We start from the raw sequence: 25715 nt of genomic DNA on the forward strand, positions 1-25715 counted from the left end.
CAGCTTCAGAAGCTGACTTTCAGACTCTTACATCACCCTGAGGCAAGCCTTTACACAGAAAGACCTAACAGCTGCCTCGCCAAGAATTGCAGCGATGCCAGTGGCCTACTTTATATATAAGTAAGGGCTTGGAAAGCATTTTGAAGTTTGTCATTGGGTAGGCTAACCACATTTTTAACATCTTTGACAGAAGAGTCACTGTGGCGATCAGCCTCAGTCCAGCACAGAACCAACCACACACAGCCCTAACCCAGAAGCTGGATTTCAGAGGCCTCAGCGCACAGGAGCCTGACTGTTCAAACCTGGGAAGGGTGCATTTTACACCCAGGGGCCCAGCTGTGAGACCTAGTAACACCAGCCCTCCACAGAGTCCCTCAGCCAGATGGCAGCTGCCAGTAACCGATGCAGAAATAAGCTGAATTCCGTGGTGCTTCCGGAGAGCCCACTGGACACCCACTCCACAGAGAGTAACCTCGCCCGTCAGTCTGTCCTCTGGGCTGAGCCTGGACCACGCTACGTCATGTCTTAGAACCTCACTTCTGTGTGGAAACAAAGCAGCCAGAGCGCCCCAGTCGCCCTGGGTTCTGGTCCTGCCTGGTCTAACCCAGGTATCACCTCGCACCCCTCCATGGAAACTGCCACTTCCCCAGCCGGCTGTCCTGGGGGTGACACAACACAGGTCAGGTGCCTGTAAACCACAGAGCAGGGCTCAGGAGCAGGCAGCTCCCGGGCCAGTATTCCTGGCCGGTCCACGATGTGTGTAATGCTTTTCACAAGGAAAGCTTTCAGCACAGTCAAAAGCAAACCACCTCTGAAGGGTCAAGAGTTGCTCAAAACGTAGTAACTCAAAGTCTAGAAAAAAAGAAACCTTTATTTACAACCATGGGAGTCCCATAGGAGTACATGAAACACACATAATGTGCACAACACACAAAATGAACCTTGAAGTCGACACGGCGCCGGCCGCAGGCCTCAGTGGCCTATCCGCACCACCATCACCGTCACGTTGTCCGCCGAGCCCCGCTGCACCGCCTTGTTGGCCAGCCTGTTGCAGGCGGCTTCGTAGCGGGCATCTGCCGTGGGCTTCCCTTCCCGGCTCTGGATCTTCTCATCCTACCGGGCAGGAAGGGGTGGCTGGTGAACAGGGTGACCCTGCACCTCGTCACTCTCCCGAGACTCCATGGCCACAAGGAAAAACTGCTCCCCAGTCTCCCCTAGGGCCGGCAGGTGGGACAAACCGACTGGTGAGTCCCCTGGGCGGAGCTCACACTCCCAACAGCAGGGGACACGGGGGAGGAAGGGGCCCCAGGACTTCTGCTCCCTAAAACCTAAGTGTGGCTGGAACGACAGGCAAGTCACTCCTTTGTGAGATTTCTTACTTCAAGGCAGGACAAGATGAAGTTCACAGCTTCTTCTGGGGTGAAGACCTTGAAGAGGCCGTCGCAGGCCAGCAAAATAAACCTGCAGCATGAAGAAACACAAATGCGTTTTAGCAGCAAACTTTATAAAATGGCCTGGCAAGGGAGGTAAAAAATACCTGTCCAACTACTCAAAGGCTAGAAATCTTTTGAAACTAATTTCACTGCTATGACACAAAGGTCAAAACTACTTTAAAAACTGGTAGGTGAAACATCAAAATTGAGCCTGTTCACCAATGACTATGGACTAACCCAAACACTGTACTTTCTTAGACAAATGCCAGGAAAACCACCAAATAAAATCACCAGGTGTTACAGAAATACAAAATTTCTAACCCCCTGTGCCTTGAGCCACTTCCCAGACATAAAGCTGATGGTTTGGACTCAAGGATCAGTCCTCAAGCACTGACTCCCCACGTGAAGGGAGGGCGACCACCCACTGCCACTATTTGGGAAAAGGACTACCTCCCTTTCAACCCCCTCTAGATGCCCACGGAAAGCCCTTCTGACCAGCGCTGGGTGAGATGGGACAAGGCCGGTATTCCCAGTGCGGAGGCGCGTGCCCACGGCGCTAACACCTTCCTTCCTCATTTTAATACCCAGGTCCCGGTTTCCCTCTTTTGACCAGGCATTCAGTCAACAAGTATTTTCCAGGCACACAGTTCGTGCCTGGGACCTAGCAGAGGAGGTCCTGCCTCCCCAGGCTCTTTGATAAGGGTGGTGTCCCCCCTTCAAGTGAGGTGACAGGCCGTGAGTAACTGCATGCACGCATGCATGTGTGTGCACGTGCGCACACACACGCACAGCTGCGGCCCAGAGCAGAGGGAGCCGGCGCAGCACACACAAGAGGGGGCCTGGTCTAACGTAGGGCAGGCGAGGCTCTCCTGAGGCCTCATTAAGGAAACCAGAGGGGCTGGTGGAGACATGTCCCGAGATGCCAAGGCAGGCGAGGAGAGTGGGAGGACAGGGGCAGGGCCTGGAAGAGGCCCCTGAGGCTCCTTCCCCTGCTGCCTTAGTTCACCCCCCAAGCAAGGGCGCTGCGTCAGTCCCCAGCGGGCCTCCGGGCTCCATCCCACCCCAACCTCCAATACTTACTTGCTGGGCGTCTGTCGCCAGGCACGGTGCCTGTCTTCAACAGCGCGGGAGCAGGGGTTGGACAACTAACAGGAAGTCTCTCTCTGCCTAGCTCGGCTCGACTCACACGCCTTTCACAATACTCCACCAGTTACGGGCTACAACTCCGACTCCTCAGCACAGAATCCAGGGCCCTCAGTCTGTCCCGAAGCACCCTGCCATCGCTTTCACAGGACTCCCCAGCCCCCAACCACGTTTTCCCCCGTCCTACTTTTAACGTCCTACTCCTTTCTCCAACACGGACGTCTCCCTTCCCCCATGGCCAGTCGTCCAGAGCACCCCACACTACTCCTGAGACACACTGGACTGGAACCACTCATTCTCACGTGGACCCCCTAGAGCAGAAATGATATTTATTTCTGCACTTCCAGGGCCTAACCGGGGGCCTAAGACGTGGCTGCCCACTCAGCGCCCCAGGTTCACTATACACATGGGAAGACTCCAGAAGGCACACCTGTGCCTCTGGTGGGGCGACCTCACCTGTCATTGGGGGTTAGCTGGCAGCGTCTGATGTCTGGCACAGAAGTAACCCCACAGCGTTTGTACTGCCCGTCCCCGATGGAGCGGGACACCTCCAGCACGCCCAAGACACGGCCGTCCCTAAAACGAGGGGAAAACATATTCAGACTTACCTGACATCATGGGCCCACGGTACTCAGACTCTGATCTTATGAGCAGGAAATGGGATAGAGTGAAAGATGCAACCTGTGGAATGCACATCTCTTAGCCTCAAACAGTACACAGAGATGGCTAAGTGTCCGTGTGCTGAAACTTCATCGTTCCAGGTCAGTAACATTCCTGCTGCCCAGTACCTCAGCCCCGCAGCAGAGGGGAAGAGCGCCCCCTCCAGCTGGCATAGGGAGCGCTGGGCCTAACCCACCCACTTGCCCACAGCCCGGAGTGCAACTTGACTGGGTCGGGGCCAGGCTTTGTTTTCTGGTTTTGTTTTAATCTTAAGCTTCCCAGGTGATTCAAGGATGCCACCAGGGTTAAGAGTAGGTGGAATAGAAGGATGTTTTGCATCTCAATCGATTTGGAAAATACTTGAAAGTGACTACTCCCAGATCTAGCAGCAGCTTTTCTTCACCCTGGGTACGAGTATGACTTAATGACTTAAACACAAACGGCAGTAATGCGCAGCGTCGCACTCTTACCCACTCTACCTCCAGGTGAGGGCTAGGGAGATGGGAAGGTGACCTGTAAGTTAAGACTCCGTGTCGGAAGGCAGAGCTCTGTCAGCAGGGGAAACAGCCCCCAGCCCGATGCTCCCAAGAACAATTCTGGTGCCATACGTGCTGTGGAACCTCGGGCAGCTGCAACCTCCCAAGCCTGCATACCAGGGAAGCCACGCGCGACAAGGTGAATGACAGCACTCAGCAAACACCAAAGCTGTGCGTGCAGGTGCAGCCAGCCTCCCACGGGGCTCCCGCACATCAGAACGCGCTGTGTGATGGAAGCAAGGGGCCGGGAGCAGCTCGCCTGGGCCCGGGCCGCTGTCCCGGAGTCAGAATTCAGCCTAGCTCCTGGCCATTCACTGTGCCCACAAAGTCACCCTCCCAGTAGTCCCAGCTGAATAATCAGCAACAAAGACTTCTGCTGGTATCTGTGAAGAGCGGATCAATCTTCTCAAGTACACATACTAAAACAAACAGCAAGAGGGGCCAAAGAGCACAGGAGTAGAGCCCAAGACTGAAGAGGGGTGGGGCTCCCAGCCTTAAGAGCACCATTTAGGAAACGCACTTCTCAAAGCACAAGTACCACGAGAAGCCAGCAAGTGCTTCTGCAGGGACCAAGTGCCCAGGTGCCTGTGGTGGACGCCCCTCCCGAGTCATAAACCCAGCTCGTTTCTACAGGATAGCACAGTGGCAGGTCCTGGAAGGCCATTACCCCCAGCACAACTCAGTGCAGAGAATGTGGAACGATTCCTAAGTATGACATGGAAAAGCGTGTGCACACGACACAGAAGCTGCCATTCCATTCTTGTAACTGAGCAAAGTGCCCCACAGAGTGGAAACCTCACACTCAGGCAGCTACTGGAGTGACAGGAGAAAGCCACAATGCAGGGAATCACAGACCCACGGGAAGCTACTCATCCTTCAGAAAGTGACACGGCAAGCTGGCGGTCACTCTGCTGTACTCGGTGCCACAGGCTATGTAAGACGTGCGAGTGCAAACGCCAGTCAGCTCCATGGAGACCAGGCGCCAGCTCTAAGATGGTGCATCACAGGAGCATAAGGCCATGCCACCTGTCTCTTGTGGTCAGTGACAATTCAGCAGGACCACCCCTGACCAGTCTGGTCAGGAATCAGCCACAGTGGGCGCCAGGCCTGCCTGAATCCCCTCAACTCTCTCAAAGGTACTCGACGCAGGCCAGCTTCCAGCCTCCGGAGACCGCACAGCAGGAGCTGCGTGTTCTGCAGCAGGTCCTCCCCCCACGACCTGCTGAAAGCCCGCTCTCCTCCTGCGGCCTCAAAGCATTCCCCCCAGACCACGTGCGCAGGGAGTAGGTTTTCAAGGCCCCGCCCACCAAACCAACCCGCCTGCCCTGGTACCAGTGGCACAGGATGGGCCCCGCCCTTAAGCACTGACCACTCCAGGCTGCTCTGTTCTCCCCTCCTCTCCACCTGCCCATCAATCAGAGAACCGTCTTCCTGCTGCTGGGTAAGGCGTTCACCAGGGTCTCGACTGTAGCTATTTGCTAGTGTTTTCTGTTCCGATTCTTCCTTCACCATCAGCGAGGGAGGCACTGAGACGGCCAATCCGGCTGCGAGGATAGGCCAGGCCCTGCTCCGACTTCGGTTCCTCTAGCACGTGAGCAGAAGCAGGGACACAGCCGGTCTCGGTGAGCCTGCAGGGCTCAGGCTGGAAGGCAGGAGCTACGTCATCTTCCAGCCCGACACGGCAGATGCCAACACCCAAGGTATTCACACGATGGGGGCTCGGTGGGAACTGAAGGTAGGATGCCAGAACCATTTCTTCCTGTGATCAGAGACCTGTCCCTGACCAGGAGCAGGCATGCAGTACTGTGCGCCTGAAATTAAATGCTACCTGTGCAAGCATCCCTCCATCTGCTCAGTTGTAGATAAAAAAGAACCACATTCAACATTTCAGAGGAATTAACCTAAAGTAATGCAACACACTGCTGCACGGAGTACATACACTACCTTCAGTGTAAGAAAGTGGGAAAATAAAAATACACAGACACGGTCCTGCTTATTTTTATAAGAAAAACTGGAAAGAATCAGGAAATAAGGGTGATGGGAACAAAGATGGAAGCACGGCATCTCTATGCCTCTAATTCAGATATTTAACTATGTAAATGTGGGTGTTTTTCATTTTAGAATTATGGTAAAAATTTATTCAACATAAAATTTACCACTTTAACTACTCTTAAATGTACAGTTGAGTGGCCCTGAGTACATTCACATTGTTGTGCAACCATCACCACCAACCATCTCCAAAACTCCTCCCATCTTCCTGACGGAAACTCTGCACTCGTTAAACAGTCACCCCCACCCCCCCGACCAATCCCCATGCTACTTCCTGTCCCTGTGATGACTGACCTCTCAGGGACCTCATGTAAGTGAAATCACACAGTATTCGTTCCTCTGTGACTGGGTTATTCCACTTAGCAAAATGTCCTCAAGGTTCATCCATGTTGTAGAATGTGACAGGATTTCCTTCCTTTTCAAGACTGAACAGTATTCCCATTGTATGGACAGGCCACGTTCTGTTCATCACTTCACCTATCAATGGGCACTTGGGTTGCTTTCACTTTCTGGCTATTGTGAATAATGCTGCTATGAACATGGGTGCACACATATCTGTTCAAATCCTTGCTTTGAATTTTTTTTGGTATATACCCAGGAGTGGAAGTGCTGGATCATACAGTAGATCTATTTTTAATTTGTGAGGAACCACTATACTGTTTTCCACAGTAGTGGCATGATTTTACATTCCCACCAATGGTACACAAGGGTTTCAATTTCACCGTGCTGTATTTATAAAATGCTTTGTAACAGAAGGGAAAAAAAACTCTGAAGTTGAAAACAAAATGGAACTAATTATCATAATAACCAAAGTGGTAACAAAAATGCAGTGAAAATAATTATTCCACATTTACACAATACTCTGTAACATCCTCAGTAAGGCAGAGTCTAAGGACAAGAGAACCACAAGGAACTCAAATTCACCAACAGTGATAATATTGATACTATGATTCTCAAGCTATTTCGGCAAATAAATATACTAACGTTACTAGGAATCAAGATTTCCAGCATAAAAGAACCATAACTACTGAGTCAAAGAGGTTAAGAGGAAGCCCTATAGATGTTCAGTCTGAATGAGAAACAGCAATCTAGGCTCACAGCCTAAAATATGCGTGCGTGTGTGCGTGTGTGTCCTGGCTCTGTCCCAAACACCCAGAACTGATGACATCTTGGCTGAAACAAGCATCCAGCACACGGAGCTCAGCTTCAAAGACAAAGGCAGCTGCGTCTGCAGTGTGTGAAGGAGAGCACCCCAATGGCCACAGGCGAGGGGATGTGAGCAGCGAGAGCACCAGGCTGCAGGGCTAGTCAGTCCCCGGAATAAACAAACCCACCACGCAGGCCTCACAGAGCCAGGGGGAAGGGAGACGAAGAGAAGCAGGGAAGGAAAGAAAACACTAGTTTCTCCCACAACTGCAGGGGGCTATCTCACTCTGCAAAGGTGATTAAAGAATTACCTTGCCTTCAGGGAGAAACTACAGCTCATCCCCTGTTGATGAAGGAAAGCTTTTCTTTACAGGATGCCCGCTAATACACACAGAAGGAACCACCGAAGTTTGCCATCCCTGTGAAAGAACTGACTCACACAAGGATCGCTAAGGGATGTTAAAACCATCAGCTGAAAGGCTGTGTCCAGTGTGTCTCCTTCATTACACCAGGAGATGTCTCTCGAGCCACCTGCTGTTGCCACATGGCAGCCACCCAGAGGGACCTGACCTGGCTCCTGAACTGAGGGACCACCAAGTATACCATCTCCCATCAAATATTTTTGATGAAAATGTTTAATCTGAATTTAAAGCCTTAACCTAACTTCAAGTTTATTAGAAATACATGTAAGCAACTCAAATGCTATCAGGAAAAAACAGTGCTGGTGACCCTATACAACTGCTGGCGTGGACCAGTGACATGATTCCAAGCCTAGTAAAAGTAGACACCATTCTCCACTGAAGAGATGAGTCTAAGGTAAACACTGAGTGCTGACCGGACCCTGGTTTCAAACAAAGATACTCTGGGGATAACTGGGGAAACAGGAGGACAGACAGGACTGTAGACAACCTAATATAACCTAAGGAACTGTTATTTTCTTAGGTGTTATGTCTGCAACGAACTTTTACATAGTGCAGCCCAATACACACGTAAACAGACAAGGCATATGGCAAAATGTTAACTACTGAATCTAGGCGGTAAATACTGAAACATTTAGTATTTATTCAATTTTTCTGGATGTTTGAAAATCTTTATAATAAAAGTGGGAAGGGGTGGAGGAAAAGAAAAAGCATGCCAACCCCTGCAGGCAGAAGGTGGGCCAGCCTGGCCCTGCTGCTCAGGATCAAAGCCATGGCTCCCTCTCCCCTGAACTGAGGGGCTCACCTAAGCCCACACGGTTCTTAGCAGGTGAGGACTAGGGAACAGGGAGTGACTGCAACACAGCTGGTCTTCCTTTCAGCCACAGGATTGTCAATGTCAAAATCTTTTCAGGGAGTTCAGGCAAAAGCAAAATTTTAAAATTGTGAGAAAGGACAAAAAGAAAAGATGATGCTGAAACTAACACTGGGGTCACAGTCTTGGGTATTAACTTCCATGACAGCCACGGGGGGAAAGGCAGCACACAGCACTGGCCAAGGTCCGAACCCAGCCTACGGTTCTGCTGGTGCTCATGTAAGAGCCACAACCATGACCAAAATCACCTTTTACTGACTCGGGAGTTTTTTAACCAACCCTAAGAATTCTGACTCCTCTCCAGAGACCTCCCTGCACCACTGGCTAGAATCAGCCTGGAGCAGTAACAAAGACCGCCCCAAGCAAACAATAGGAGAGAAACTACACTTCCACGGACAAATGACTGCAGGCTCACATTGATGCATTACTGCTCTCTTACGTCCCACAGAAAATAAAACCCGAATGGGGTCAAACTGTAAGATGAACCAGGAAACACTTCTGGTCAAGTTCATAATGCAGTGTCCCTGAAGTGGAATTCTCCTGAAGTGTAGAAAACACTTAAGCCCTCCTGTACTGCCTTAGAGATGGTAGATCATAAACCAGAACAAGCACACATTCTCAAAGGTTTAAAAAGGTAAAACAGAGCTGCGGTGGACGGAGCCAGGTAGGAGCAGCCCCCCTGCAAGACAAGGTGTCCCCGGGAAGCCCACGGGCGATTGACACACATTACAGGTATTTCCTGTCTTAACCACTTTAGATTTTCCCTCCGGAGAATTTGCCTAAAACTGTAGTTTATTCACTTATGACAAATAATAGTTTTCCGAAGCTTCCTAGGACCATAGAAAATGATGCAAATGGTGAACTTGAATTTGAGACAGGTCTCCTCCTTTTGTAAATGCAGGGAGACATGTCGTTTACATTTTTTGCTCCCACTTGCACAGATGAGAAATCCCAGAACACTCGTCCACCTACTGCACCAGGGCTGACCTGGGCAGTCTCCCAACGGCAGACTGTATGAGCTGGAGAGCCCCACCCCGGGGTCTCGGGGCCGCTCTGACACCAACCATCCCCCCCCCCGGAGCCCCCGTCCCTCCCCGGCTACCTGACGTTCCCTCCGGCCTTCTGTATCCTCATGCGTTCTTCATACTGGGTTGGATTATGCTCCTTGCTGAGGCTTAAGGCTGCGTGCTTCTGACTCTCCTCGTTGTAACGACATAGGATTGCCTGGGGAGACGGGGACGACAACAGCGGTGAAATTCAGGGAGCCCAGCACCGCGAGCTGACAGGTGAAGAGAGGTTAACAATGCAATTTCAGACTTAGCCTCCTGCTGACAAACCAAACAAAAAACTGACAAATAAAAAGTTCAGAGGATCAAGCATCAAAGAAGTGTCAAGCAGCAAAGTGCTGTCACGGAAACAAGTCAGGGAGAGGAGCCCCAGGCTCGGGTCTCAACTCTGGTGCCAAGCCTGCTGCAGACGGCAGTCAAACGCTCACCCTCATCAGGCCAGCGTCTTCTGTCCGTGACACGAGAGGGAGGCACCTCGGAAGCACCAAGGCCCCTTCGGGCATTCCAGTTCCATGAGTCTGCGCCTGGAGGGCTGACCAAGGGTATCTCCGTGTGTTTCCACCTCCACATTTACTGTGTGGTAACTTCTGGACAAACCTCTTATTTTACAGAGGAGGAAGCCTGAGACCCAGGGCAAAGCATCGTGCCTGAAGTCACACAGCAGGGCCAGGATTCGTACTTGAGTCTGACTCCAAAGTCTCTCTCTTTTTTATTTTTGACCAATTTTACTCATGCTATTTTTTAAGTCCTCTGGTCTACACACGTATGTACCAGAAACAGTCCCCTAGAGGGTCACCAGACTCTAAGCTCCACTGGGGCGGGACTACCACCCACGACACTCACTGCTGTACTCCTAGTGCCCGGCATTTATAAATCACCCTAAAAGCAACAGAGTTGAGAAGCAGCTGTTTCCAGGCCTGAAGATGCTGTTAAGAGTGGGAAGGGTCACTCTGTCACTGGGACTGCTGGACAAGCGTGGAGGCTGGCTGAAAAGCACGCGGCGATGGAAGTGAACACCAGTCCTGGCAGGGGAGGTGGGAGGGGCTGAGAGGGCCCCTCAGAGCACTGCCCTCCAGCTATAAGTCACTCTCCACAACCGTGACTGGGACATGGGACGTCACCAGCGAGAAATAACTGGGTTTTCTCCCTCAGCCATGCATACTGGGCTCAACAGATCCATGTCATACCACTAGCACTTTTCTAGCTACAGCTTTTGAGTTATTTTGAAATCACATGACTCTGAGACGCAGGGGTTAATACTCTTCCTTCCTTACTGTCTGAGATCAGAGACAGGAAGACGAGTATGTAAGCTACGTGCATGCCGATTAAATCCCAACTCGCAGGACCATGTCTGGCTGACAGAGCACACACACGAGAAAGAGCACGTGGGGAAAGGCAGGGAGGTCTGTTACAGGGTATGTCTCCCCAGAGAACAAACCGCCTCACGCTTAGCCGCCATCCCTTGACCCAGAACTTAAGCTCTGCAGGAGAATCCCTTGCAGCAACCCCGCCACCACCATCGTATTCTCACTGAACAACAACTACTTGGCACACGGGTCCCAGTGTAACATGCTGCTATCTGAGTGGGCGGCCACACAGCCATGTACCCGACTGTCCCCGAGGTTGGCGATGTAAAGAGTGTTGTCTACAGCCAGGACACACGTGGCAGTGGACCCGTCTTTCCAGGCAGGCTTCCTGGGGGGAAACACATCAGAAATACAGTCACCACCACCGTCCTAGCACTTGGAGACTAATTTTCAGAGCTGAATGGGAAATGCTTTAAAATGGACCGTTTCCTTGATACGTGCTTTTCTGTTTTAGATTTACTTACAGTTATAAGCACTTATTTGTTGCTAGAGATTTTTCACACGTTGAGCATCAGTATTAAATCATTATCAGAAGACCTGAGATGCACTCAGGAAAACACACACACACTCCACTTGCATGTCTTCCCGTGGTTGTACTTACTGGCTGGAAGCTTGTTTAAGGAACTCTTCATCAGTGTGCTTAAAAGTGTCCAAAAGGCATCTTTTCACGGTTTTCTCTACATTGATTACATCTCCTATTACAGACGGAAAAAAGAAAACAAACTCTTAAGGAGGGAAGATTACCCTCCCGCCACTGTCATTTTGCTTCTGTATTATGACCAAGAACAGCCTGTCTTTCCTCACATAAGTGCCATCTGCATTTGGTTTCAGCAGCCCCCCAAATATAAGGGCAAGTCACTCTCTTGTACCCAAAGACATTCCAGGAGAGGCGCCAACCACTCGGAGACACAGTAAGTTCCACGCGGGGCTCACCCGCCCCGCCACTGCACCCGCCACTGCACCGCCCTCCTTGGAGCCTTGCTCTTTCAGCGGCATCAATGATTCTTTGCTAAAGTCACCGACACGTCACTGATCAACAGGAAAAGCCATCACCAAGATGAATAGCGACTGATTTAGTTCTCAGTCTCACCTTTAGGAAACTTCCTAATTAAGTTCTGATGCAAATTCTGCGCGGCGAACTTTGAAGCTCGAATTCCTCCATGTCCATCAAAAACAGCAAAATATGAAACCCGGGTACTGGAAGAATGAATTGAGAGCCAATGAGATTCTCACAGTAAAGATCACTTCTCTCCATTAAAGCCTGTAACTCTTTAAACAGTGAACATTAATACGGCAGAGGACCTTCCACCAGGAAGACACCAGTCACGCTGTTACAAATGGGAAAAAGGCTGTAACATTAACTGAGACAAATATTTTAAGTAACTTTCATGATACTTTAAAATTAAGAATGAAAAACTCACACTTGTTTCAAAAATCAAGACCTATTAACTCTGATTTTTCACTAATATTCAAAACATTGTTCTATTTAAACCAGATTTCATTTTAAACACTAACACGCAGATAAACAGTACTGATCCAAGACAGTCAAAAATACCTGTAAGAAACAATTAGTTGCAAAATTGTTACTCAAACTTTGATACCGAATTCTTGAAGCCTCTCTTCTCAGTCTTATTCCTATTCCCTTTCAAGTTTTGCCAGAAAAACTCACATATATAGAACAAAGGGCACTAAAAAACTGTTTCAAGAAGAAAAGAACAAAAATGCCTAAGAGAAATGACATTTATTCTGCAAACCTGCTTTTCCCAAACGTTTTTGGAATTCCTTTTTAATCTGAGACACGATGAGTAATGAAAAAATAAACTTCATGTGGTTTATAACTCAGAATCTTACAGTGTAGTATTTGCTAGATGGTTTAGGGTTTCTAATTAAATCTGTCCCCAGAGGATCTGCCCGCTCTGGGGCTCTCCAGAAGTCCTCTTCCTGGCTTTAAAAGCAACTCCAAACCATACTCCTGCTCTTGGTGAGCAACGGCAGCCTACCAGCGGTGAGTGTATGTAGATACATCGCTGTCTCCACGTGACCCAGCACCCTGCAGGGCCATCACGTCCTCACGATCAAGCCTTACCTACTGGACAAAAGCCACTGGCACCCATGGCGCCAGCCCCACCAGCCAGTGCCATTCAGTGAACATAACGTCTAGATTATGCAGTTATGGAAACTAGGTGGTGTATGTATTATGTAACATACACATAATTATATATTTAAACATAGCGTATATTAATGACCAACTCAATGTCCTGCCTTCTGGTTGCTGTCCTCCATGCCTCGGACCTTATCCAGAGGCTGCATTTTAGTTTGTACAACTGCAGGAAATTTTTCATTGTTTTATTTCTTCTTGATGCCATTTTTGCTTTTTTGTTCTTTCTGGGCCCTCACTACCTGCACTAGCTCTCCTTAATTCACTGTTGTAATTAGTGGCTTCCACCTCCACCTGGGTCACAGAATAAAATACTTCCACAAGCTCTTCAAATACATTGTGGGTCCCAAAGACCCACAATGTGGGGTCATTACCCACTTAGCAGAGTTTCTTAACCTCAGCAGAACTCACACTTGGGGTGGACAATTCTTTGTTGTAAGCCTAACTGTGCACTGTGGGACAGCATCCCGGCCTCCCCTCACTGGATGCCAGGAGTACATCCCCCTGTGACAACTAAAATGTCCCAGGAGGGCAAAACCAACCCCAGCTGAGAACTACTGACGTTGAACCAAGCAGCTCAAGTGATACCTCTTGCTAATAAATGCAAACTGGACACAGTCCAAAGATGCCGTCAGAGCAGCCTTCTGTGCCGTTCAGGCTGCGGGAGCGCGGACACTCACATGAGGGATGAGGGAGGCCCGCACTCCTCGGTGATGTCATTCAGGATGACGTGGGCGTCCTGCATCTCCTCCCGCTCGCCCTTCCGCTCAGCCACATACCCTTTCAAACTGAAGATCACCGAAGAGGCTGAGGAAGAGAACAAAGAGCCAATACAAAACTGTGCCCTCCTCTCCAGAAGCCCTAGTCCCAGAGCAAATGAGAGGGAACTATGGCTGTTTAACTCAGCAATGGTCTAATGGTGCCAACAAATAAGCTATACCCCTGAGGAGTCTCCCCAACGCTAATCTGTTAGGAAAATCAGACCACGGCTGGACAGGGCTAGTCTCTGCAAGGCTGAATGGTGGAGAGGAACGTGCAGACAGCAAGTCAGCACAGACCAGCTCCTCTTAAGCAGGCATGTAGTCAAAGCGCCAGAGCAAGGAATGTGCCGTCAACCCGCAGAAGTGCGAACTGAAATGGGGCAAGGAATTCTGTGCAAATCTAGTCTTGGCAAAAATTTAATGAGGACAGAAACATTCCTAGTTTGGAGGAATGCAAGTAAATAGAGTTTATCCCAAATGTCCGGTTGGATACACTGGAAATATATATTTCTGTGCTTGAGGCTGGAAGAATCTGAACAAATTATAAGATCAGCTGCTTTTACTTTATCCAAGAAGAAAAGGAAAAAGGAATCCCCCGGAGGCACAGAAGTTTCTACTTAATGGCTAGGCTGGTTTAAGCTCATTTTCTGACACTGAGAGCCACGTTAAGTGGCAGGCTCGAGGAGTGACAGCTAAGCTGAAGCCCTGTCCTGACTGCAGAGCTGGGGCACGTCCCTCCACACACCTCCACGTGCAGGCTACAGCCTCCGCCTGAGCTCATTTATGGCAGAAGACAAAGTGGTCAGTGCGAAAAATGAAAACCCACAGCTTCTTCTCTTTAGCTGCTACTTTTTATTTCTTCCCCACTAACTCTGACATGTTACAAAGCCGACTTCAAATTTCAATTGGTTTTTCCAGCCTCAGGCTCTCTTGGGACGCTGCCTACAGAGCTATTCACAGAATTCCAAGTGCTAATGAACAGGTTAGGAACAAGGACAGGTGGTCGGAGAGAAAACGGGTCAATAAGCGAACCGCTCAGTGCAGAAGGCTAAGGAAAGACTACCTGTGTTTTTAACCCGCGAAGAACAAATGCAGGTTTCCTATCTGACCCAGGGCAAGTAAGAGATGCACGTGGAGAGCAGAGAGAGAGGGGAGGCCAAGTAAACCTGGAAATCAGTCTGCAGAAAGGGAACCCTACCCACTTCTTAAATTCAGACATAAAAGGAATTATTATCAACAGAAAGCTGAGCTTGTTTTTGCTCTGGGTTGTTTTAAAATATGAGGTCTAATACATTTGTTTTCAAACTGTCTGAAAACCTTTACAAACTTTCTTTTCCACAAGCTCCTCACTGCCATTCTTCTCTTCTTCGGAGGTTTTTCTCTTTGCTCCTTTCCCTTCATTCTTTACCATCTGGGAGATCGAAGTGTCAAGAGAACCTGGAAATATAAAGAGCCAGACAGAAACACAGCTGTAGGCTGTTAGAAAAAGAGTCCCTCACAGATCAGGCTCCATCCCAGCCCTCAGAGACAGAATGACATTCAAGTGAGGACTAGCAGAGAGGGAGGCAGTCATGGCTATGAGTTTGAGGGGTGGGGCAGTGGCCTGGGCACCCAGAGTGGGAGACCACAAATTAAGATCCAGGCCCTGCTCAGACTCACTATGAAAGGATATGCAAGAGAGGCTTCTCCGTGATAAAAATACACATTCATATTTTGGGGCTGCGGCACATACGTGATATTTTATATCCACAAGCCCTCACTCACAGATAAGTTTCCCAAATCTGCAAAGTGAAACGTCCTGAACCAGTTCAAAAAAATAACAAGTACCCAAAAAGGCTTAAAATGAGATAGACAAACGTCAGGCTTTAAAAACTACATAACCTGAAAGGCAAAATAGGACTGCTGAAGCCATTCCCACCTGCAAAGGGGTAAGTTTGTATTCAAAGCCAAAGCTAAGAGCACTTGCAGCGTATGCATTTTGGAATAACAAAAGTCTCATTTCAAATCTCAGTTCTGCCACTCACAAGGGGTGTGCCCTTAAGGCAAGTGACTCAACTTTCCAGCCTCAGTCTCTTCATCCATAACAGGGAGAATACTGTCATCTCAGAGGGCTGTTTGAGAACTGATGGGGAGAAGGTATGTGAAGCAGTCGTCAGTGCCTGGTCCATCAAGTATGCAATACGAGGCAGCTGCTGTCGTAACAAATGGCCCTATGCATTCTCTGCATTAAGGTATAAAAGCACGCAACCAAGTATTACCCTTTGCCAGACACTTCTGAGTACTGAGGGGAAAAGGGAAGCAAATGTCCCTGTCCTCAAGAAGTCAATTACTTGCAGAAGGACAGATTTCTGCAACAGTATAACATGACATACATATCCCACCCCACGCAACAAGGCAAATTAAGCAGGAAAACGTCATGGCTCTCCCAGTGGTCCCTCCATTAGCCTCCTGTCACTGTTTGTATTCCAGTTTCCCAATGTGTAGTAAAAGAATCTTCCTTTCTTTTAAATTGTAAAACAAAGAAAAATTTAAAAACTTTACTACTGACTGCTAATTGAATCACACTGCAATCCCAGAACATGGTCTGCACACGAAATCAATTCTTTACTGGGACTTACTTTACCGCACAGAATGTAGTCAACTTTTGTAAATGGCTTTTGCCTGCTGGAGAAGAATATACCTTCTCAAGAAATCCAAAATACTGGATACAAGACTGGATTCTATCCCTCCCAACACACACAAAAAAATCAAGCTTGTTAATAGTGGTGTTAAAATCTTCCAAGTTGTTACTATTATTGCCTTTTGCCTTATGGATAACTAAGACATAACTATGCTGAATATTCCTTTCTTTTATTAAACAAGTTAAGAGTCCTAGTTGCACACATTAACTTTCATTACAACTAGGTGTACTGTCTTTATTGGGAAGGTTTTAGGGTAAATTGTGAGTAAAAGAATGCTGTAATTTTTTGGTATGGATACAGAGGCTGAACACCTGAGAATTCTTATGTAAGATAATTGTGATACTTTTTCTAAATACAGGAAAGTCACTAATATGATCCATGCTTTTTAGACTAATTCCAATGATTTTATGGTAAGGAATTACTAATAAAAAAACACACCTGAAAAGCAGCAAGTGTTCTATTTGACACCATAAGATTTTCTATGCAGAAGAGAACTGCATATGAAGGCAGCCTGCATCCCCATTGTCCCCCGCCAGTGCCCCACCTTCCCCCTCCCTTTGGGGGAATCCCACGTGAGAAGTTCTCAGTGAGACGGAATAACAGATCCATCATGTATGACAACCTAGAGGAATCTGCTCTATTTCCCTCTTCTGTTTAACTGGGACATAAAAGGAAAAATTAAGTTAAAGGAACAGGTAGGTAGAGCCAATATTAACAGGCTTAACAAAATGAAATCAAAGCAACAAACAGAATCCTGGGAACATACAAAGACCGGAAAATAATCAACTAAGCTCTTACATTTCAAGAAAGTTTCTGCACATGGTCTATACTAGTCAGTAAATCAGTGTCATTAAGACTTCATCTTCCTTAAGATCAAAATTCTTTTCAATGTAAGTGGCATAAAACAAACTTTTTAAATCAGGAATATCTTCAATTTTTCAGGGATCCTAAAAATATTTTAACTGTATTTCATATATTCATACACTTCTGCTGGATACATTTGGATCTGTCTGGAACATAACAAGGCAAACCCAAAATGTCAGTCTGAGACTTTTTTTAAAAACATTAATAACAAAGATCAAAGTAGATTACTGAACTCCTAATTCTCTTAAAGTCAGTTGCAAGAGGTTGAACTTCAGGAAGTTGAAAAAAAAAAATCACCAAAAAGTGATGCAGTATTTAAGTACCTGTTTGCTCCCACTTAATGGTGTCTACTTAGTTTTAATAAACTTTAGGCTGTATTATGATTTAATGTCATCCTAAGCCTTGTTAAAAGCTCTAAGTAAATAAATTCTACATAAGAGTAAAATATTACATATTACTTCCATCAGCACATTGTATTTTTTCCCTACCACTTACCGGAATCGCCACTGCTGGCTGGTGGGAGATCATCAAAAAGCAAAGGTCCCCCTGATCCTGAAACACAGCAGAACACTGAGTGAGCCCCCAAAACCAGGATGAGGCTTAAGTTTCAGAATCCATCCCACCAGGACACCTACACAGGTCATTGAAATAAACTCAAAACTGTGTCAATCCAGTGGCAACTCACACTGCGCTAGATACTGTCTTGAACCTACTTTATTTTAAAGTCCTATCAGTTCAAAGGAAACAAAAGTCGGCCTTAAAGAGTTAAATCTTATTTCAGCTAGTAAAATAAACACTAAAATGAATCAGAGAAAACTGCCCAACGTTTTTACGCAGTTTCTCAGGGCTGGCGACTAGCGGATTCTTCTGCCTTACCTGATGCCATGGATTCAAAACTTAAGACAGTCCAACACCTAAAACATCTGTGTGTTGAAAATGGGGGAAAGGGAAAAAGATTGAGACAACTACAATCCCAGGATGACACGTTGACACACACCTGGGAGAGCCTGAAGACTGTACCTGAGTCAGTACTGCTGGCCGGAGGGAGGTCCTCAAAGAGCACAGGTCCCTTCTGAGCTTCCTTCCCTAGAACACGGAACACCCGCTTAGAGAGCATGCGGTCACTAGGCAGATGGGTTTTCAAAGGGGGAGATCTTTTGAGATAAGTTTGCTTAATAATAAATTCAAATTTTCTCCTCCCTGTTTCACAAAATTTATTTTAAAAAATATTTTCTTAAAAAAATAAAAAATATTTTTTTGACAACCATCTAATACGGACATTTGTTTCCAATGGTTACCGTCAACGTAAAAGCAACAAAAGATGACCCAACAGGCATTTTAAGGGCTATTGGGTATTTTGAGGAAAACAAGTATTTTTCTTGATACTTTCACTACTGAAAGCAACAAACATTTAAAAAGCTTTCTTTAAAAGTGAAGGAAAAAAACGGATTCTAGAGCAAAACAATAATTCTATCTTGGTACCTTAAGACAGAAGGTCAGAGATAAAGGGACTCTTCAAAGATCTACAAGTCTTAAAAATCCTATTTCAATAACACTCTGAATTAACCACCAATGAGAATCTTAAACACACAAGCACAGAGATGGTGAGGGGCTTGAGGGAAGCAAATCTGTCTTAACCTGTCCTGATCCCCAGAACAGTGCCCAATTCAATAAACATCTATGAAGAAAATGAGAAATTTCACATCCTCCAAGATAAACTCAGGAGAAAGCCAGAAAAAATTTCTATTTAAAAACGTAAAGATTTACAAGCCAAAAAGTCCTTGCCTTAAATGTTTTATATTCAACTATCCCATGTGACACAAAATTTAACCACTATTCCTTTTTCAGCTTTCCCCAAAATTTCTATTTAAGCTATTAAATATAAGCACTGGCACAGGAATGTGGTGGGAACAGAGAGCTGAGGAAGGTACGGGCATCCATGTCCTAGGAAGTTCAACATACTGACACAGGCTTGTCCCACCTCTGGTTCCTCAAGTTCAAGTACAGAAATGCACTCACTTAAAAAACAATTCAACTTGTATGCTCCAAAAGGTTCATCCCATTTCGTCTTTTTGCCTAGAAATGAGCTGGGTGTCAATTATACTTTTTTAAAAATTAAAAACTTTAATTCAAACTTATAAACTCCAAGGAAAGAAATTTCTTCAGGAGTCTTTAGGTCAGAAGTACATTAAACACCTAGTAAGTTCCTAATTTAGCAAAAAGTAACTTTTCGGCTTTATATCCCTTAATGCAAATGGGAAATGTCTACTCCATTAAATTTTATTTTTATCCCTCAGGATTACCCTAAAGAAATTAAGCAATTGCAAATACTTTCATTTTTCTCACAAGTGACATAAAGGCTCTATGCGAAGTAATCAAAAAGATCCACTGTAAGGACATCAAAAGGCATTCAGGACAAACATTTACTCACTGTATTAATCCTCCTCCCAGAATCCCTAATATTCTAGCAGGCCACTTTCAAGGGGAACTCAAAGTGCATTGGTCTAATCATCAACACGCCCGTTCTAACAGTCTCAGAACTGAACAGACAACCCGCGGCAATCACACGGCATTCCGTGGGGCCAGAGCGCGGGCATCCTGGGAGGGGAGGACCTTACAGGGAGGGGGCCAACCCGAAGAGCAACCAACCCTTCCACTTACGCAGGGTCAGATTTTAGTTTTGGAATTCAACTAGCCACCTAAATCAGGTCTTTCCAATGCCAGTGTCTGATGGGGGCGGTCCTCTTTTACCAGGTGATACATTTTCAGTCCTGGCAAGCATTCCTCATAGTAGAGAGTTTCCAGCTTAGCACTAGGCTGGCCATTCTCCTTTGGCTACAACTCACTCTAAGCTAGTGCCCCAAACCTAGCACCCCCACAACCCAGAGAATGGCCTATCTCCCCACACTGAATAGAATGATCCTCTCCTCTCCTTTGTGACTCTGGAATACTGTGAGTTGTATTTCAATTAAACACAACAAGATCATCTCATATTTTTGTTGGCCACACTGAGAATAGCTTATAAAAATGATAATTAACATTCACTGCCTGCCAGGAACTATTCCAGTGCTCTACATTAATTTAATGCATTTAATCCTTATAATAATCTTATGAGGTGGGTACTATTATGACTGTTACTTACTGATGAGAAAACTGAGGCACCTGGATTAAATAACTGTCAAAAGAGAGAGCCAGTGAGGAGTGGAGAGCCAACCCAGGCAGCCTGCTTTCCCAGCCCATGCTCTCTGCGAGGTGCTACATGCCCTCCGTGTTCTAGGAACTTTGCAAGGATCATCCCACGACCCCACAAAGATAATCCAGAGGCTCTATGAGATCTCTGGAGTACCTTCTGCATCATTAAAGGATCAAAGTTAGAATAGCCTGCATATAATTCTTTAAAAAAAAATCTATAGGTCATAGATGCTATAAAGGGAACTTCTTTCTATTAGCTAGAACCTTACCTTCTATTTTGGATAAACAGTAATTCAAAGTATTTGGGGCTGCAATCATTAGACCAAGTGTGGCCTTGACCCAAAACTTTGGAAGAGCCCCGATTTCTAAATATAAGAACTGTCATAAAGAATGAAACAAGACAGAAAACAAGTTTTTCATTACAGTTACTCTCATCTAGGATTTTTAAAATCTACATTCTGAAGCCAAGTCTACTGAAAGTCATATACTATGCTGAGAAAAATACTCTAGGGCTGACTATACTCAGGTTAGCTAAAAGTTGCTATGTACACTATAAAGCAACAAAAAGATTTAAAATATTTTGCCTACATTGTTTTTCATACTTGAATTTTCTTTTCAGCTACTAATGTGATAGTCAACCTCTTCATTCAAGGATGCAGAACCCATGGATACAGAGGGCCAACTGTACTACACCATTTTATAAAAGAGACTTGAGCATCCTTGGATTTTGGTACCCCCAGGGGATCCTGGAGCCAATCCCCTGCAGGTACTGAGGGATACTGCACATGTTTTACAAATACTACAGAAGTATTGGGGAAAGGCCCCGCCTCCCCACTCCCCCAAGTCACAGTTACAATTTAGTGAATACTCTCCACTTTCCTCTAGGCTCATAGACTTGTGTACGTGCGTTCTAATTTTTTAAAGGTAGAAGCACACTGTATACAATCCTCTACATACGTGGTTGTTCACGGAAGCGTCAGGGAAGGCTCCAGACCAGCACACTGGGTCTGTGATTCTTTCCAACAGTTGCACACTATCCTGTGTGGGAAGCACTGCCACTCACTTGTCCAGTTCCCTCACTGATGTTCATGCAGGATGATTTCGGTTTTCACATGACAGATGTCACCATAAGCAACCCTAGACATATCCTTATTTTACCTGCTAGACTGCCGGTCAAAGGGTAAATAAATAAACTTGACAAATGCCAAGAGTTGTTCCCCCAAAATCTGTAACTTCCACTCCCAACACACTTTATGAGCATGTTCATTTTTCTACATCCTCACTAACGTCTTGCCAATGTTTAAATCTGATGGGTGAAAAACACAGCACATCAGTGACGTGCTATTCCCTTCCAGTGGCTGAGGAAGACGAGCATGCCCTGCTGAGGGGCCGTTTGCATTTCTTCTTCTATAAACTGTCGGGATACGTCTTTTGACCATTTTTCTAATGGGCTATCTCTTTCTTATTAATCTGCACGAGCCTTTCCCTTACTAGGGACAGCACCTTTAGTAATGTGTACAGCAACGATTTTCTGTTTGTCTTTTGCCTTTGTGGTGCTGTCCCTGCATAAACTTTTTTATTTTTACATAGTTAAATCCATTTCAATTTTTTGTCTTGAGTTTTTTCTTAACCCTGAACTTTTACAATTAGTCTAAATTTTTTCTAATATCTTAACCTTCATATTTAGATTTCCAATTTTTTAAAAAGAAATAATTTGCAGACAGCCTGCCAAGCAAATATTTTAGTCCTTGACAGCTGACCATCAGTTTTAAAGTGTACTGGTGTAGCAACCTAGTTAAGTCAAAGAACCACCCTATAAAGCGGAAACAAGTCTACCATCGAAACAACTTTAAACCAGGACACTTTTAACTTGTGTGGATTGCCAAATATAAGCTGTCAACCTAAAAGACATCAAGTTAGCACTTTTATGAGTACCATCTACCAGAGAAATTCCATTTCTAACTGATATGAACAAACATACTTCCTCTTTTATGTAAGCTATGTATACCATATATAAAAAATTTTATTCCCTCAGCAATCAAAACCTGTTAACTCCCCTGATGAAAAAAACTCCTAATTTACTACAGAATTTGAAAACATTTAATGTGTTCTTTCTACACTTTTCTTCAGACCATAAAAACTAAGAGGCTTCGGGTAGGAGCATTAGACATGATGTTTAAAACAAAAATCAAAGAACTAAACAAAATACACTTGATTTCATCTGAGCAGTGTGGTATTTCCTCCCTTTGGACACTTAGGTTTTCACAAAATCCATTTAAGAGTGCATTTTTTCCCCCTTTCAATAGCTGTTAAGGTTAACTTACATAGTAACACCTACCAAGCACAGACCACTTGCTCTCTACCCTGTGCTAAACACTACACACACAGCGCTCCCCTCACCTGTGGGCTAAAAGCAGGAGGCAACATCCCTGTTCCACAGGTGCAGGAACAGAAGGCAGTAAGAGCAGAGTTGGGATTTGAAACCAAACAGTCTGATTACATGTCCAGAGCGATTCTTTTCGGGGATTCTGAAAATGACGAGGCTTTTACTGTTTCCTGCATTAGCTCAGAAATGAGTGACACCTGCACACCATGTGTGAGGCTCATGACGGTGCAATTTAGCCTCATCTCTCCATCCACTGTAGGAAATCAACCTTATTTTCCTTTTGTTCACTCTATGTGCAATTTTAGCAATCAACATGATCAACTTTTCTGAAATAAAGTGTGGCATTTAAATTAAGTTTTCAAAAATCAAACCTTGTGAAATCAGATTCTGTTCTTGTTTAACTGATTTTTCTAACCTGTAACATTTCATCTTGTTGGTTTTAACTGCTTGTCAAGGTAACTTTGGTTTCCAATTCTGTCACCCACTTTAGTACTTACCCCTCCCAGCCTTCCGTCATCTACAAACTAGAAAGCATGCCTTCTTTGTTTTTAAAGCTATTTTTAAAAACACACTGAGCCAAGCAGGACCTGTGACAATGTGAGTGCCATCCCCACAGGCAGGGAGCAGTCTGTTCACTAACCCACTCTCCAGCGATGGGGGCTTAGACATCCTGCAGTGCCTCTGCCACCTTGTCACCTCAGCTAGGGTTTGATATGCCCTCCCAAGCACCGACTTTAAGCGTTGTCAAGTTTTGCATCATTTCAAGGGTGCCTTCTTCCCCTGAGCGGACCCAAATTAATTTCAGGTAAAAAGTTACAGAGATTTTAAAGAAAATGATAGGCTTACAGGCACATCTGCAAATCCAAACTCTGCCCCAACCATATTCAGATAGAAGTTATACTCTATCAAGAGTAAAAAAGACTGCATACACAAGCCACAGTTTTTACCCACAACTAGAACAATCCAGAAAACAATCTACAAAATCAATGTTCAGTGGGGAAAAGTTATCGATGCCATTAATGTGAATATCAGCCAGGTAAAGACTAGCATGGCCGTCCACATGTGACAAGCCAGAATCCAGGCTCTGTGGAGGGCAGAACAACGCCTTCTTTGGGACCTTCCTTTAGGGCCCCTGGCCTATCACTCCTCCACACTAGTATGCTCAGGCAAACTGGAGAACTAAATGTTCCTGCTCTGAGCACAGTGTTCCCTTGCCTAGAATCTCTGCAAACCACAAGTCTACCCATCTTTAGAGGCCCGATTCCAGCACCGCCTCCTTCCCCACTCTGTCCGTGGACTACAAACACCGCGTTTCCGGGACCTCACCATTTCTCACAGTCGTTAACTTTAGCCATTTTTAATTGTAATCACTTGCATTCAGAATGAGGCTCTTTGAAAGCAAAGGCTGTGGCTCAGTCACCCTTGGTATTCCCTCCAACAGCAGCTTGCAAACCAAGGTCTCCAGACCCCTGCTAGGCTATCCAAAATCCCCTGCTGCAGATTTAATAACAGTTTCAGGGCCCCGCCCCCCCAGGCCTTCAGATTTAGTGGGGCTGAGCTGAGCCTGGAACCCGAATTTTTGATTTTAGAGTTTTCCATGTTTTCTTTCACTGTTAGCCTTGAAAGTAAAACCCTAACCCCAGCATCTAGATGAACATCTTGCACATGAAAATATTAACAGGTCTTGGCAAATTAAACCTGGAGTGGCTCTAATCCGCTGGGCACAGAGGGCCAACACTATGGTCCTCGCACCGCGGAAACGTAATGCTGAGCCCGCATCCTAGAGGACTCCCGCACCGGCCGAGGTCAGGGGAGCAGGGGAGCGCTTCTGCGCGGCTGCGCTTCACTCGGGAGAGCGGGGGCTTCCTGAGCCCCGGGAATGAACCCCAGACTACGAATCCTGACATAAAAATCGCTGGAGCAGAGAGAACGAGTCCTCTCTCCTGGGCCTCAAAACCACGAAGGGCTGGGTCGGTGATTACTTGACTCTCTGGCGTAAACACAAAACAAAGTAGAGTAAAATGCCGAAGCGGGGAGCTCCCCGGGATAACGCGGTCCGCCGGGCGAGCGGTGCGAGCGCAGGCCCGACGGCCGCGGGGGCAGCGGCGCGGGCAGCTTGGGCCCGGCCAGCGCGCCCCACCCCCGGCCCCGCGAGGCCGGCGGGCTCTGCGCGCGGCTCCCGGGACGCGGGCCCGCGGGGCCGACACGTGCGGGGCCGCACACAAAGGACGCGGCGGCCGGCGCTGCCCCGACCCGCCGCCCGAGCCGCGGCCTTTCCTCCTGCGCAGCGAACATGGCGGAGGAGCTCCGAGCCCCTATGGCCGCGCAGCCCGGCCCGGCGCAGGCCGCGCTCGCTGCCCGCTCCCCCGCCGCCCGCCTCAGGCGCCGCGGGCCTCCAGGCCGCCGCCGCCATCCGCCCGCTCTCCCTCCCCTCGCCGGCCGGGTGGCCATCCGCTTACCGACAGCCGGGCGCGGCGAGCGCTCGGGCTCCGGCAGGTCCCCGAACAGGTCCATGGCGGAGGCTGGGAGGCGACGGCGGCAGACGCGCAGCCCGCGAGCGGCGGCGGGCTCCACACCCTGAGGCGGCGGCGGCGGGGCAGCGGGGCGGTGGCGGCCCGAGAGCTGTCAATCACCCGAAGGCGGGCCTGGAACGCCACCAATCGGCGCGCGGCATGGCCAGGCCGCCCCAGAGACCTGCGCGCGGGCGGGGCGGCGAGGGGGCGGGGCGGAGGTGCGCACGCGCACAGGGCTCTCCCTTGGCCCGGGACGCGGGGCGATACCCGGGACTGCGGAGCTGACGCGCGGAGGGCGCCGCCATGTTCCACGCGGACGCCGGGCCTAGGCTCCTCCTGCACCCCGTGGGCACGGGCGTCCGAGTCCAAGAAGGCCCTTCCTGAGAGAAATGCCTGAGCCCAGGGGCAGCTGTAGTGCGCCCTGACGGCCGGGAAGACTGTATGGGGTTTCCACATCGGTTCCATC

At 47.4% G+C, this 25715-nt stretch overlaps 1 protein-coding gene across 2 annotated transcripts; it reads right to left on the reverse strand.

The window, feature by feature from the left end:
• Positions 1-851: 851 nt before the first annotated feature.
• On the reverse strand, positions 852-25361 carry ILKAP (ILK associated serine/threonine phosphatase). 2 transcript variants are annotated; one of them, XM_064485320.1, is made up of 12 exons: positions 25196-25361; positions 18179-18244; positions 17654-17710; positions 14931-15050; positions 13533-13659; positions 11785-11891; positions 11296-11389; positions 10935-11022; positions 9363-9484; positions 3033-3152; positions 1380-1461; positions 852-1113 (listed from the first exon to the last, which is right to left on the reverse strand). In XM_064485320.1, exons 1-12 carry the CDS (start codon positions 25248-25250, stop codon positions 973-975), a joined length of 1179 nt encoding a protein of 392 aa, XP_064341390.1. In that variant the 5' UTR covers positions 25251-25361; the 3' UTR covers positions 852-972. The 2 variants fall into 2 exon arrangements, with proteins under 2 accessions (XP_064341390.1, XP_064341391.1); XM_064485321.1 differs by lacking the exon at positions 25196-25361 and having other exon boundaries at positions 18156-18237.
• Between the last annotated feature and the right edge of the window lie 354 nt (positions 25362-25715).

This window comes from Camelus dromedarius, chromosome 4 (genome assembly GCF_036321535.1).
Source record: "Camelus dromedarius isolate mCamDro1 chromosome 4, mCamDro1.pat, whole genome shotgun sequence".
In the NCBI taxonomy this organism is placed as follows: domain Eukaryota; kingdom Metazoa; phylum Chordata; class Mammalia; order Artiodactyla; family Camelidae; genus Camelus; species Camelus dromedarius.